General features: G+C 39.3%; 3 protein-coding genes across 6 annotated transcripts in view; all 3 read right to left on the reverse strand.

Annotated features, from left to right (window-relative positions):
- The window catches only part of spata20 (spermatogenesis associated 20), a 48,052-nt gene extending 47,505 nt beyond the window's left edge, over nt 1-547 (reverse strand). The window contains exon 1 of the mRNA XM_080048957.1: nt 296-547. Coding sequence (XP_079905083.1) covers nt 296-495 — 200 coding nt within the window. The 5' untranslated portion in view covers nt 496-547. The remainder of the gene's footprint in view (nt 1-295) is intronic.
- Nucleotides 548-898: 351 nt separating this feature from the next.
- LOC307266563 (PI-PLC X domain-containing protein 1-like) lies at nt 899-6,078 on the reverse strand. 4 transcript variants are annotated; one of them, XM_080048616.1, is made up of 7 exons: nt 5,922-6,078; nt 5,678-5,767; nt 3,676-3,800; nt 3,462-3,593; nt 2,983-3,138; nt 2,534-2,714; nt 899-1,810 (listed from the first exon to the last, which is right to left on the reverse strand). In XM_080048616.1, exons 2-7 carry the CDS (start codon nt 5,733-5,735, stop codon nt 1,566-1,568), a joined length of 897 nt encoding a protein of 298 aa, XP_079904742.1. In that variant the 5' UTR covers nt 5,736-5,767; nt 5,922-6,078; the 3' UTR covers nt 899-1,565. The 4 variants fall into 4 exon arrangements, with proteins under 4 accessions (XP_079904742.1, XP_079904741.1, XP_079904743.1 ...); XM_080048615.1 differs by having other exon boundaries at nt 3,462-3,590; nt 5,678-5,783; XM_080048617.1 differs by having other exon boundaries at nt 3,046-3,138; nt 5,678-5,783.
- An 851-nt stretch (nt 6,079-6,929) lies between these two features.
- On the reverse strand, nt 6,930-9,721 carry LOC307266564 (PI-PLC X domain-containing protein 2-like). Its single transcript, XM_080048618.1, has 4 exons — nt 9,603-9,721; nt 9,356-9,464; nt 8,522-8,646; nt 6,930-8,431 (listed from the first exon to the last, which is right to left on the reverse strand). Exons 2-4 carry the CDS (start codon nt 9,462-9,464, stop codon nt 8,153-8,155), a joined length of 513 nt encoding a protein of 170 aa, XP_079904744.1. The 5' UTR covers nt 9,603-9,721; the 3' UTR covers nt 6,930-8,152.
- Between the last annotated feature and the right edge of the window lie 5,606 nt (nt 9,722-15,327).

Raw genomic sequence — 15,327 nt, forward strand, 5'->3', positions numbered from 1 at the left:
TTTATATTCATGCGGACATGTCCTTGGCAATGGGTATGGTTATGAACATGCTTATTTTTATGATTAATTAATGGAGTTTCGCTTTACATTTCTATTTTGTTTTCTAAAGCACATATCCACAGTCCTTCACATCGACTTCCATGCAGAGAGCAACGCAATGCGCATCAACGTAAACCTTCTACGTGCTGTGACTGTGTCGCTAAATTAGCTGCTAGTCATGTTTTCTTCCACTTGTCATAGAAATGCATGGCTAGCGTTAGCATTAGCAACCCCCTAGCCGTGGCGGTGGCTTTACCTGAGACAGCAGCAGGCCGACTGGCAATGAAGCAGCGGTGACCTGACGCTTGGTGGGTGGGGAATATGTCTCAAGCACCTTATGCTGCCCTTTGACTTCTGCTGTGGACTGTCTGCTCCTAGAAACGCTGCACTTCCAAGGGGAGCAGGCTCCACGCGGCTAAAATTGTACGCCGAGCGACGCCATGCCAGTCTTAACATTATAATCCAAGATCCAAATGTGTTGCTTGGATACGCCAGCAAGCTAACGAGCTACTTTGTTGACACACAACAGCCTGCCACAACTTTGAAGGCATGTGCTGAGGTTAACACTTTATTGCAATACCATAAGTGGACACATGATGGCGCGCCAACAGGCCAGGGACACTCACAATCACAGATTTTGTTTTTTAAAGGTTATTTTAAAGACAGACTACATCTCTGTTTGTAGCCTACTGAAGGGCAAGCAAGGATGTGTAGCAGATAAAAAGTATGGTGACCCAGAGAGCTCACAGCACTGCAACACATGCAAATGGACAACATAAAAGCAAATTTAGAAAACATCTTTAATTTGACAACACATGCCAGCATTAAAGGTGCACTAAGCAGTTTCAAGGGAGGTGGATTTGTTTATGTTTACAGAGCCTGCAGTGAGTTTACAAAACTAATTTACTCTAGCCTACATGTATTTCTTAATAGGTCTACTGCATAATTAAATCATAAGTCAAATACAATGAATATTTTGAGGCACATGGAACCAAACATAAGACTAGAATATGTATGTAGCTAAACAAAAGAAACTGTAGGTCCTTCTGCTGTAAATAACAACTGTGAAACAGTAAGTTTATTGTAGCTTTCTAATTGCAAACAGTTTAACAATGGATTCAATTTTCCTTTGAGGAAAGTTTTTTTTTGTATTTAATTAGGCTATGAGAATGTTGCCTACATCGGAAAATGTTCACATAGGTCTGACACACCCAAAGTTACATAGTGCACCTTTAAGAAAAAGCACTGCATAAACCGCAACACACAACACGGAAAAGCAATTCAAAGGCACTTTTTCTTAATGTCTTGTGTTGCAGTATGGCTATTTGGCTAAACCGCAAAACAAATTCAGAATTGGGCTTTCCTACATGAGTGTTCAAGTCATCAGACTTTAACAATGATGATCAAAACTTGAATTATATAACTGGAAAGATGGTCCCGTTACACAGGTAAACAATCCAAATGAACTCATTATCAGAGGAAAAAACAGTAGGCCTATAGATTTTATTTCCCGTGACGTGTCTCCATTACACTTCCACATGTTTCGAAATATTCAACTCGACGACCGTTGAGACAAAGTCATCACGAGTCACCAGGTCTGAGGCCACAATGTTTGGATGTGTCTTTGCAGCAGCCTGCTGTTTGAGCCACAGCAGCAGCCGGGGCAGACTCCTCTGTATGACGTTCACAAGGTTGTCACACAGGCGAAGGATGTAGCGGAGTATTCCGGAATCCTCTGGCAGGGTCAGGTTCAAGCCACACACAAAGAAACCTGCAGATCATGGATATAATGCATAGATAACTTTTTTTCACTGGCTGATTTTTGGTATAGAGAGTCAACTTTATTGTCAATTTCTGCAATTATTAACCTTTTATTTATACAGGTAAATCCCATTGAGACCCGAGACTCTTTTTCAAGGGATACCTGTTCCCATTCTCACATTGCCATTCACAAACACATTCATACACCGATAGCAGGCTAACTATCGGGAGCATTTTAGGGTTCAGTGTTTTGACACTTCGACATGTTTATGTATGTGTGTGTGTGTGTGTGTGTGTGTTGGGGGGGGGGGGGGATCGAACCACTGACCCTAAAGTTGAGGGTTGACCACTCTACCCACTTTGCCACAGCCAAAATATGTTTCTATCTGATGGTGCAATAAGTGCAAAGGATATAGCAATAGCCTATATACAATAGATACATTCTAAATGGTGCTAAAAGTAAGGCAAAACCAAACCATATTGAATGTTATGAAAGTAATTTGCAATATAAAGAACATAATATCCAACATGTCCAATAAACAGAGAACTCAAATGTCAAATAAAAGGGCATAGAAATGTGTAGACTACAGTAAGTAGAAATAGATATAAGTAAAAAGCACTGATTTCACTGGAGAGACTGTAGAGACATTATAGGCCCGATAAGAAGGAACCAAACTCCTGTATTGTTAATAACATTCATCTCCATAGAGCTGCAGAAACAGAGAAAACTCACTGTGAGGAGGCCTTTTTTCCAAAGCCATCTGAAGTTTGGATTCTACTTTTGCAGGGTCCATACTTTTGCCATAGTAATAGGGTATTCTTCTCCATATCTCAATGTGTTGATTTGCCGGATAATCATATGAAATGATGACGTTTCTGCCATTGTTCCAGCAGGCTTTCAGAGTATGGGTGTCCTGTTGTTGTGACACATCAAAATATTTGGTTGTGAAATGGTATAAGCTGAAGTGAAACAATTTTACAGTGTGTGGGTACTCATGTTTATATGACACCAGTTTGTAAAAGCAGCCATACTGAGAAATACAGAGAGTTTTGTGGAGCTGATAGGCTTAAATCAACTTTGTCTCAACTCATTTGGCAATGGTATAATGTAACCAACATTCATTCATATGAACAAATTACGCACTATAGCTTTAATGGAAACATTCAATCTTCATACTTTACATTTCTACGGATGAGTTTGGAAGCAAACAGGTTTTTGATGAACTTGATAAGATGGGTGTGGACCTTCTCTGGAACCCCTTTGAAGTGGGATAAAGCCAGGATGAGTAGCTCCTTGGGGTGCCTCTCTGCCCACTCGTTTATGACCTTGAGAATAGTCTGAAGACAATGGCAGAGTAGTTCTTAATACAGTTGGCATCAAATGAAGGACACTGCTCTATTGTAATAAAAAATCTTGAACATTAATTTTTATTTGGTCTTGTTATAAAATTTCACTTTCTTATTTATTTATTGGCATAACACTGTTCAAATTAATATAGTCATATTATGAATTCAATTGAATAGAATTGTATCACTGATGCTCTGCCAGACTGATTTAGCCCTAAATATTTATTTAGGCCTAATAGCCTACTTAGTCAAAAGAGACAATGTTTCAATGGTTATATATTTACAGTATGAATGTATGTCATTTCTGCCTTTACCTCCACATCAGTACGTGTGCATAGACCATGATAAAAGTAAAGCCTTGTGGGGTCGCTGTCGTGTGGCTTGCGTGCGACCCTCAGGTCAAAGTAACGGACACCAGCATCCAGTTGCACTGCGATGGTCTCCTCCTGTGTCAAACAAACACTCCCCTCACTATTTATCATTATGAAAAAATACAGTCAGTACTCACAGGCATTGACCACCATTTACCTGAGTGACAGCCCATCTGCGCAGTATTCTACGAGCACAACAAATCTTACTGAACCGTTTCAGTGTATCAGGCTCTACTATAGGGGAGTTGATGTCCAAGTCGTATGTCATTGAGTCGTGGCTTCCTAGGAAACACACACACACACACACACACACACACACACACACACCTAATAGGTGGGTTACCATGACATTTGGTGCAGACACTCATTTCCCCCTAAGCATGGATAAATAGATAAAGATTGATGATACCCTGAAATGTACATCTTGCACCGTTTTCAGATTATTATATTACGTTGTCCCTTGTTTGGTTTATGACTAAATACTTCACAACCAAAGACATTCCCATCATCCTCAACTGCACTCTGTAATAAGTGCTTACTAGCAAAATGCTAAACCCTATTCCTGCTTAACATTAACTTGTTGGCATTGTGTTTGTAATCATGTTAAAATCTCAGATCAGCGTACTAATGAACGGATATTTAAGTTTTGGGTAAGCATTCATATATAGGAGAAAAAAAGTTTAGAAATCAGAAAGGCCATTTTTAATCGCTCATTGAAAATGTAATGGAGATACACGTTTTTCACATGACAGCAGGGGTGGACTGGCCATCTGGCATACCGGGCATCGTCCCGGTGGGCCGGCAGGCATTTTGGGCCGGGCTGGGTCCATTTATAAAAAAAAAAAAAAAAAAAAAATTAAAAATCTTTTTTTTTTTTTTTTTTTTTTTTTTTTTTTTATGGACCCTCGGCTGTGTGACTCGGCCCGGCCCGGCCAAGTCACACAGCCGAGGGCCGAGGGCCCTTCCCTCTCGGGAGTGCCATGGACATATAATTGTGCGTGCAGGCTGTCAACTTCACCTGAAAGATAAATAAAACTTTGTCCCAGGCCATTACTCATTATGATTGGTTCTAGGCTGGGGCTGGCCCAATCACACACACAGCAGAGGGCCGCCCATTCAGAGGCTGCATTAAATTGTATTATCATGCATTCAACTTCTACTCCGTAATTATGAGCATCTGACGATGGTCAGTTACGTTCAGGGCCGTCGGACTGCGGACAGGCTTGGGGGGCCCAAGGCAGAGGGGGGCTGCACCCAAAAAAAAAAAATATATATATATATATATATATATTTTTTTTACTGGCTCAATATAGGCCCCTGATCTTTGAAGGCCCAGAAAAACGTTATTTGTGGAAAAAAAAGATTTCATGGGCCTTTCATTCGTCAGTAAATTTATGTTATTTTTTAAATAACATTGTTCGGGGCTACGAAGATCAGGGGCCTATATTGGGCCATTAAAAAATACAAACAAAGGAAAAAAATTCCCGAAGCTGACTGGATTTTTTAAACATGTACATTTCTTCTTTCTGCTTTTTGGTCATCTGTGTCTATACATTATTCCAGCAAATAATAGCCTACTAAATAGCTTACATAGGAAACAGTTGATTTATCCTTAGTTTTCTCTTCAAAGTGCACCAGATTGATGAATTTTACTTTAACATTTGAAAAAAAATCTTCCGGGGGAGCCTTCCCCCGGACCCCTCTAAGGTCCAGGGTCCACGACACAGTCTCCCAAATTCCTGTGAGAAACACTGTGTGTGTGCATGATTATTAAGAGTCATTAGACCAGGGGTTGTGTTCAAGTACGCGTAATGATTTGGTCATTCATCAATAGAAACATTGTGTTGTTATCTGGCTCAGAGAGTGACCAGTCACTCATACGTTTTGGACTATAGACAAACATAGCTTTTACATGTTTGTATTGTAAGACTGCCTCTCAGAGGGCCCATCAGGACTTCCTGTATAGGGGCCCAGAATTTGGAGCAACGCCCCTGCCTCCACATATCGTATAAATAATCATGGTGGGCTGCCATGGCCAAAAATGCCAGGGCTGAATTTTTGTCCCAGTCCACCCCTGCATGACAGCGACACTATGTTAAAATTAAATATAAATTCAATGCTGCAACAGTGTAAGCAGTGACATGCTTTCAGCTTCATACCTGGTATGGCCAGTTCATAGAAAGGTTTGTTTTGAAGGTCGGGTGGTAGTTGAGCCATCCAGTCACAGTAGCTTGTCCTTTTGCCTTTGTCTGCAGACGTGCTCATCTCAAATTCCACATAAAACAATGCATAATCACCCCTCCATTGCTTACAGTAATACATCATGTTGGAGCTAATAATGAATAGGTTGTCAATGAAAAAACACTGTAATGAAATTGAAATGCTTAGGGGAATATAACTTACCTTGCCGAATTCAAGTGACTCCAAACCTGCCTTTCGTTTTTAATTAGCTCAGATTTGTGCAGAAGTGAGCAAGGCACTGATAGTAAGAAACCCTAACCCTAATAAGAGGCTATAGCTATGATTCAACCAAATAAATGTAATGTGAAGTGGAAAAGAATTTCCCCTTGGGGACAATAAAGTCTAAAGTCAACTTAATAGCGCAGTAAAGGCAGAAAAAAAGGGTGTAGCCTATGCAGTAGTCGTACAGGTTTTTGTCATGAGGGCGCCCATGATAGGATAGATTCGCATTTGACTGGAATGTTGATGAAGAAGTTATGTAGTTTCGTTTAAACTTCCTCATACCGTCAACTAAGTCCAGTGAATAGGGCGAGGAGAGACATTCTTGGAAAGTGTGTCATGTTGTGGACATAAAACAATGATTTAGTCACTAGAGATCTAGAGAACTAGACGCCAGGTAGATGCAAGGTGCTCTTGAAGTTACTATAAAAGTCAATGAAATAAAGGAAGCACCGAGGCTTACTACAGGCACAATCGCAAAATAGCGAGCCAAATATAGTTTAAAAGTCTTTAGTTAGGGCATATCAGGGTAACAATATACCAAAAGCTAACTTAATAACTTTCCTCTATGTGGAGGAGGTTAGACAGAGACAGGCAGAAGTCCAGGGGGCACTTGAACCAACATGTTAAGGAATGGATGGAACAATTTTACTAATAAAAATATTGAATTTTTTAATTTAATTTGAAAGTGGCTAGTCACCCTAGCATGTGGCTTCATTATCATGTGTTCACTCCTGTACCAAGGAGTTTTCCTTTAGATAGGTGAAGTATTAATTACTGCTGACAAAATAATCTTAGAGCCGTGACATAATTGAAACAAAACATATTGATGAAAATGCAAGTGTGCATAGTGCTGTTATAGTTGGACACAGTTTTCAGTGTATGAATGAAATGTTGGAAGAAATGGAACTAACAAGCCACATTCAGACCACATGATCCATCGTCTTTATTCATGTGTAGTAAAACACCCGCAGACTCAATTATAAAAGTGTACCGGCATATAAGTGCATTTACAGACATGCAATATTGTAAGAAAATATATCATGTACAGTTTAAGATTTCCTAAAGTTACTTTTTACTTTTAAAATATTATTATTTTCTCTATTATGCATTCACAGTATAAAGACTGGCTCACCAGCACCTGTTTGTCCTTATTTATATAGTGATTTTTGGCAAACAAAAAACAAGTTGGACGTTGATAATTTCTAATTCATATGGTGCATTGGCTGGATTCTTGAACACTGCTTAGCAAAAAGTTGATGGTAATTGTAACTGGTAGTTAAAGCTATATTGTGTAACTTCTGTTGCCCCCGTGTGGAAACTAACTGGAACAACACTGTCGGCGAATCAACATGAGGTACAGTAAGCCTTTCGGAAAAATCGCTAATTGATTCAACGTTGTGTTATAACTCGTGTGGTGATGGCTTGAATGTAACCGACATTCATTTATATGAAAAAGTTTCGCACTATAGCTTTAATGCTACATGAACTATATGAACTCATCAAACCAGTTCGACATCGTACAGGCCAAAGAAACAACAAATACAGTCCAGCTGTACGGCGCTTTGTAGATGCAAACCACTACAGAGAAGATCCAGTCAAAGTCCTTTTGCGCGCCTATCCAGTGAGAATAGGATCAGTCAACTACATTTTTTTTCCTTCCAGTGGTAAAAACACATGGTGGTATTAGTCTTGCTCGGTCTCTGATCCTTCACAGATCCAAGCCTTCCTCTTCACAGGGACTCCCTGGTTGAGATGCCTCCTAACCCCGTCTTCACTGCTGGGTCTGGTATTTGTGGATGCAAAGTTCTCTCCACCGTTGCCACCTTGGGCCAGGAAGATCCTGCATGGTTGTGGCTGGATTCAGACTCGGACAAGGTCCTACGCGTACGGCCCGAGTTGTGGATCGTTGTGGTAGAAAAGTTGGTCGCGGAAGGGGCGAAAGAAAATGATGACTGAAGTGAGATGCATGTCTCACAACTTGAATTCAATATCTGATGAGTTAATTATCCCATTATCTTGGAAAAGTAAAAAAGGTTGGTTATTTTGAGATAACAAAAAGATTAACCCGTTACACAAGTAAACAATCCAAATGAACTCATTATCAGAGGAAAAACAGTATAGGGCTATACATTTTATTTCCCTGAGACCTGTCTCCATTACACTTTCACATGTTAAGAAAAATTCATCTCGACAACCGTTGAGACAAAGTCGTCGCGAGTCACCAGGTCTGAGGCCACAATATTTGGATGAGTCTTTGCAGCAGCCTGCTGTTTGAGCCACAGCAGCAGCCGGGGCAGACTCCTCTGTATGACGTTCACAAGGTTGTCACACAGGCGAAGGATGTAGCGGAGTATCCTGGAATCCACTGGCTTGCGTGGGACCCTCAGAGTAAGCGGACACCAAAAAAAGTAGCGGACACCAGCATCCAGTTGCTCTGTGATGCACTTCTCCTGCGACACAAAGCAACAACTAGTCAAACGGACACTATTTATTACATGCACAAATACAGTGAGTAGCCACAGGCTTTGAACACCATTTACCTGAGTGACTAACCATCTGCGCACTTTCTTACGAGCAAAACTTCTCCTACTGAACCGTTTCCGTTTATCAGGCTCTACTATAGGGGAGTTGATATCCAAGTCATAGCTCATTGAGTCGTGGCTTCCTAGGAAACACACACACACACACACACACGTTATAGAAAAGTTACTGTATGGATTGTCATGAAAATATTGTACAAATATTTATTCGTACAAGATAAATGTTATGGCTTGATACAAAATGTAGTACATGGTCCCCAGACAATGGATAATAACTTTGATTTGCCTTTACTTTTCTTCTTTGAAATATGTCAAAGAACTGATGGGTGGATTACAATGAAATTTGGTGCAGACACTCATGTCCCTCCAAGCATGAATTCCAATTTTTTTTTATGATATCCTGACTTTACCATTTTCAGATTATTATATTACGCTGTCCGTTTTTTGGTTAATAACTAAATACCTTCGAAACAAAGACATTCCCATCATCCTCAGCTGTACTCTGTATTAAGTGCTTACTAGCAAAATGCTAAACGTTATACCTGCTTAACATTAATATGTTGGCATTGTGTTGTAATCACATTAGCACGCTGACAGTAAAATTTAGCTCAAAGGCAGGAGACTAAAAATGTTGTTCAGATTCAGTTGAATGGAAGGAAAGATATCATCATCCTTTATAGATACTGAACATCCTCAAACTAAATGAAGTATTAAAACACAGGGCATTTTTTAATCGCTCATTTAAAATGTATTGGAGATATGACAATATGTTACATTTAAAGTCCAGTTCCATGCAACAGCAATGCAAGGAGTTACATGCTTTCAGCTTCATACCTGGTATGGCCAGTTCATAGAAAGGTTTGTTTTGAAGGTCGGGTGGTAGTTGAGCCATCCAGTCACAGTAGTAGCTTGTCCTTTTGCCTTTGTCTGCAGACGTGCTCATCTCAAATTCCACATAAAACAATGCATAATCACCCCTCCATTGCTTACAGTAATACATCATGTTGGAGCTAATAATGAATAGGTTGTCAATGAAAAAACACTGTAATGAAATTGAAATGCTTAGGGGAATATAACTTACCTTGCCGAAGTGACTCCAAACCTGCCTTTCGTTTTTAATTAGCTCAGATTTGTGCAGAAGTGAGCGAGGCACTGATAGTAAGAAACCCTAACCCTAATAAGAGGCTATAGCTATGATTCAACCAACTAAATGTAATGTGAAGTGGAAAAGAATTTCCCCTTGGGGACAATAAAGTCTAACTTGATAGCGCAGCAAAGACAGATAAAAAGGGTGTAGCCTATGCAGTAGTCGTACAGGTTTTTGTCATGAGGGCGCCCATGATAGGATAGATTCGCATTTGACTGGAATGTTGATGAAGAAGTTATGTAGTTTCGTTTAAACACTTATTAACTTTAGATAACAAAGGGGAAATCTCACCAGGTGCTCACAATTACTGATTAGTAGACGCCAGGTAGATGCAAGGTGCTCTTGAAGTTACTATAAAAGTCAATGAAATAAAGGAAGCACCGAGGCTTACTACAGACACAATCGCAAAATAGCGAGCCAAATATAGTTTAAAAGTCTTTAGTTAGGGCATATCAGGGTAAAAATATACCAAAAGCTAACTTAATAACTTTTCTCTATGTGGAGGAGGTTAGACAGAGACAGGCAGAAGTCCAGGGGGCACTTGAACCAATATGTTAAGGAATGGATGGGACAATTATACTACTAAAAATATTAAATTTTTTAATTTAATTTGAAAGTGCCTAGTCACCCTAGCATGTGGCTTCATTATCATGTGTTCACTCCTGTACCAAGGAGTTTTCCTTTAGATAGGTTAAGTATGAATTACTGCTGACAAAATAATCTTAGAGCCGTGACATAATTGAAACAAAACATATTGATGAAAATGCAAGTGTGCACAGTGTTGTAATAGTTGGACACAGTTTTCAGTGTATGAATGAAATGTTGGAAGAAATGGAACTAACAAGCCACATTCAGACCACATGATCCATCGTCTTTATTCATGTGTAGTAAAACACTCGCAGACTCTATTATAAAAGTGTACCGGCATATAAGTGCATTTACAGACAAGCAATATTGTAAGACAATATATCATGTACAGTTTAAGATTTCCTAAAGTTACTTTTTACTTTTACAAATATTATTATTTTCTCTATTATGCATTCACAGTATAAAGACTGGCTCACCAGCACCTGTTTGTCCTTATTTATATGGTGATTTTTGGCAAACAAAAAACAAGTTGAGCGTTGGTAGTTTCGTTTAAACTTCCTCATACCGTCAACTAAGTCCAGTGAATAGGGCGAGGAGAGATCAGATCGGGAAAACAGGTTTCATTCAAATCTTTTTAAACACTTATTAACTTTAGATAACAAAGGGGAAATCTCACCAGGTGCTCACAATTACTGATTAGTAGATGCCAGGTAGATGCAAGGTGCTCTTGAAGTTACTATAAAAGTCAATGAAATAAAGGAAGCACCGAGGCTTACTACAGACACAATCGCAAAATAGCGAGCCAAATATAGTTTAAAAGTCTTTAGTTAGGGCATATCAGGGTAAAAATATACCAAAAGCTAACTTAATAACTTTTCTCTATGTGGAGGAGGTTAGACAGAGACAGGCAGAAGTCCAGGGGGCACTTGAACCAATATGTTAAGGAGTGGATGGGACAATTATACTACTAAAAATATTTAATTTTTTAATTTAATTTGAAAGTGCCTAGTCACCCTAGCATGTGGCTTCATTATCATGTGTTCACTCCTGTACCAAGGAGTTTTCCTTTAGATAGGTTAAGTATTAATTACTGCTGACAAAATAATCTTAGAGCCGTGACATAATTGAAACAAAACATATTGATAAAAATGCAAGTGTGCACAGTGCTGTTATAGTTGGACACAGTTTTCAGTGTATGAATGAAATGTTGGAAGAAATGGAACTAACAAGCCACATTCAGACCACATGATCCATCGTCTTTATTCATGTGTAGTAAAACACCCGCAGACTCTATTATAAAAGTGTACCGGCATATAAGTGCATTTACAGACAAGCAATATTGTAAGAAAATATATCATGTACAGTTTAAGATTTCCTAAAGTTACTTTTTACTTTTACAAATATTATTATTTTCTCTATTATGCATTCACAGTATAAAGACTGGCTCACCAGCACCTGTTTGTCCTTATTTATATGGTGATTTTTGGCAAACAAAAAACAAGTTGGGCGTTGGTAATTTCTTATTCATGTAGGTGCATTGGCTGTTTTTTTTAACATTGCTTAGCAAGAAGTCGGTGGTAATTGTAATTGATAGTTAAAGAGGACCTATGATACTTTTCGACTTTTATGACATATAAACGTTGTTATAATGATTTATAGTCATGTTTAACCATACTAGAGTATCAAATAATTACGTACATGCATTTCGACGTATTCCCTGCTGACCGTCTGGTGTGGCTATGCAGAGCACTAAAAACTATGGCAGCCGGTCGAGCCGAACTTGTTCAAATTTCCGGGTTTTTCTGTCACGCTGGGGTCGTTTCTGTCATGTTTCCATGTATGGTAATGCTGCCGCTCAGGCAAGCTCCGGCTGCATGCCCCCACCTTCCTGGAAAATTTCCCGCCGCTGGAAGGAAGGTAACCAATCACAACGGAGTGGGGTTTGCAGCAGGGGGGGGAGGGGCGGAGAAGCTCAAAGCAGTGTGTAGAGAGAGACTGCTGTGCTCGATAGGGTAAGAGGAAGAGTGTCCCGAAAATCTACATAGTTTGCTGTGATGTGATTCGTGTCAGGTTGCTCTATAGCAGTTTTTAACAAGAAATTAAGACCAGAAAAGTAGTATAATAGGATCTCTTTAAAGCTTCACAGATCCAAGCCTTCCTCTTAACAGGGACTCCCTGGTTGAGATGCCTCCGTACCCCGTCTTCACTGCTGGGTCTGGTATTTGTGAATGCAAAGTTATCTCCTCCGTTGCCACCTTGGGCCAGGAAGATCCTCTGGGCTGCGTCGTGAGCATGAGCATGGTTGTGGCTGGATTCAGACTCGGAGAAGGTCCTACACGTACGGCCCAAGTTGTGGATCATTGCAGTAGAAAAGTTGGTCGCGGAGGGGGTGAAATAAAACAATGATAGAAGGGAGATTTGTGGCTCACAACTCTAATTCTTTATCTGATAATTAGTTATTTATCCCATTATCTTTGAAAATTGAAAGGTTAGTTATCTTGCGACAAGAAAAAGATTATCCCGGCGTTACACAGGTAAACAATCCAAATGAACTCATTATCAGAAAAAGAACAGTATAGACCTATACATTTTATTTCCTTGTGACGTGTCTCCTTTACGCTTCCACGCTGTTCAACTTGACTACTACCGTTGAGACAAAGTCATCACGAGTCACCAGGTCTGAGGCCACAATGTTTGGATGAGTCTTTGCAGCAGCCTGCTGTTTGAGCCACAGCACCAGCCGGGGAAGACTCCTCTGTATGACGTTTACAAGGTTGTCATTGTGGCGAAGGATGTAGCGGAGTATCCTGGAATCCTCTGGCAGGGTCAGGTTCAAGCCACACACAAAGAAACCTGCAGATCATGGATATAATGCATTAATAACTTGTGACTTGTGTTTTATAAATGGCTTGATTTTTGGTAGTCAAGTCAAATCAACTTTATTGTTAATTTCTGCAATATTCTCTATGTGTCAAATATACAGAGGAATCAACAATATGTTTCTCTCTGACCCACAATGCAATAAGTAAGGATATAGTAATACATAGGGTACAATCATGGGGTACAATAGATACATTCTAAAAAGTAAGGCAAAACCTAACACTATTGAATACTATAAAAGTGCAAAATATGCAATATAAAACACATAATATCCAACATGTGCAATATACAGGAAACTCAAATGTCAAATATTAAGGCATAACAATGTGCAGACTGAGTAGAAATATATATATGTAAAGACCACTGATTTAAGTGGAGAGACATTATAGGCTCGATCAGTAGGAACCAACCCCTGTATTGTTAATAACATATCAATCCCATAGAGCTGCAGAAACAGAGAAAACTCACTGTGAGGAGGCCTTTTTTCCAACGCCTCCTGTAGTTTGGATTCTACTTTTGCAGGGTCCATACTATTACCATAGTAATAAGGTATTCTACTCCATATCTCAATGTATTGAGTTGCCTGATAATCATATGAAATGATGACATTTCTCTTATTGTCCCAGCAGGTTTTCAGAGTAGGGTTGTCCTGTTGTGAAACATCAAAATAGTTGGTTAAGAAATGATATTAACTGAAGTAAACATTTTGAAAGCCATATAGCTTAGTGTGGGTACTTGTTTCACTTATAGATCTTAAAGCTATTGTGCATAACTTATGTGGCCCCCATGAGGAATTCTGAGGAATTACAACAACACTGTCTGCACATCTACATGAGGTAAGCCTTTTTTTTCTTAGCAGTAGAAAAAACAACTAAACCATTTCTTTGGGACTCTTTTGGATTTTTCTGAGGTCCTGCGCCAGTGTCAGGGGTCGACACCAGTTTCAATACAGAGTAATACAGAGAGTATTGTGGAGCTGATTGTGGGGCTTATTGTGTCAACTCATTTGGCAATGGCTTAAAGGTAACCAACATTAATTTATATGGACAAAGTTACGCACTATAGCTTCAATGGAAATATTCAATATTCATACTTTACATTTGTATGGATGAGTTTGGAACCAAACAGGTGTATGATGAACTTGATAAGATGGGTGTGGACCTGCTCTTGAACCCCTTTGAAGTGGGATAAAGCCAGGATGAGTAGCTCCTTGGGGTGCCTCTCTGCCCAATCGTTTATGACTTTGAGGATAGTCTGATGACAATGGCAGAGTAGTTAATACAGTTGGCATCAAATGAAGCAATCTGCTCTATTGTACCTTTTGTTCTTGAATTCATTTTAATTTGGCCTTATTGTTAAAGACTTTCACTTTCTTACTTTTAGTAGAATTCATAATAAAAGATTAGTGCATTGTCAAATATCAAAAATAGCTTAATTGCCATCCAATAACCTGACCATAGTGGATTTGCATACTGTGGTATGGAACAATTCCAACCAAACTCTAACTGGGGACATTGCAATTACTTGGTAGGCATCTAAACCACTTGGACGCCAATACGTCCTGACGCCTGTAACATTTGGATTTGTCATATTTTATTTATTCAGCTAAGTGTTGAATTTATGTACTTTATTTATTTATTTGTGTCTATTTATTGGTATAACAGTGTTCAAATTAAAATAATTGTTATAAATTACATTAAATACAATTCCCTGATTGTGACTTTATTGCAGATTTAGCCCCAAATATACTGTGTATTTTTATATAGGCCTATGCATAGTAAAAAGAGACAATGTTCTGATTGTTATATTACATTTCTGTCTTTACCTCCACATCAGTACATGTGCATAGACCATGATAAAAGTAAAGCCTTGTGGGGTCGCTGTCGTGTGGCTTGCGTGCGACCCTCAGGTCAAAGTAGCGGACACCAGCATCCAGTTGCTCTGCGATGGTCTTTTCCTGCATCACAAAGCAACTAGTCAAACAATCTATTTATCATTATGCACAAATACAGTCAGTACTCACAGGCATTGAACACCATTTACCTGAGTGACTGCCCATCTGCGCACTATATTACGAACACAACGAAGCTTACTGAACCGTTTCAGTTTATCAGGCTCTACTATAGGGGAGTTGATGTCCAAGTTATAGCTCATCGAGTCGTGGCTTCCTAGGAAACGGAAACACACACAC

This window comes from Ammodytes marinus (assembly GCF_949987685.1).
Source record: "Ammodytes marinus genome assembly, chromosome: 20".
In the NCBI taxonomy this organism is placed as follows: Eukaryota; Metazoa; Chordata; class Actinopteri; order Uranoscopiformes; family Ammodytidae; genus Ammodytes; species Ammodytes marinus.

Bases quoted from the DNA above. Each gene is read 5' to 3' on its own strand.
- LOC307266563 (XM_080048614.1), bottom strand. From the start codon at position 5,783: ATGAGCACGTCTGCAGACAAAGGCAAAAGGACAAGCTACTGTGACTGG. The intron at 3,139-3,461 runs GTAAAGGCAGAA...CATTGTCTTCAG, and splicing joins GCACACGTACTGATGTGGAG to ACTATTCTCAAGGTCATAAA. The intron at 1,811-2,533 runs GTGAGTTTTCTC...CATGATCTGCAG, and splicing joins GGAAAAAAGGCCTCCTCACA to GTTTCTTTGTGTGTGGCTTG.
- LOC307266564 (XM_080048618.1), bottom strand. From the start codon at position 9,464: ATGAGCACGTCTGCAGACAAAGGCAAAAGGACAAGCTACTACTGTGAC. The intron at 8,647-9,355 runs GTATGAAGCTGA...TGTGTTTCCTAG, and splicing joins CTATGAACTGGCCATACCAG to GAAGCCACGACTCAATGAGC. The intron at 8,432-8,521 runs GTAAATGGTGTT...TTTGTGTCGCAG, and splicing joins GCAGATGGTTAGTCACTCAG to GAGAAGTGCATCACAGAGCA.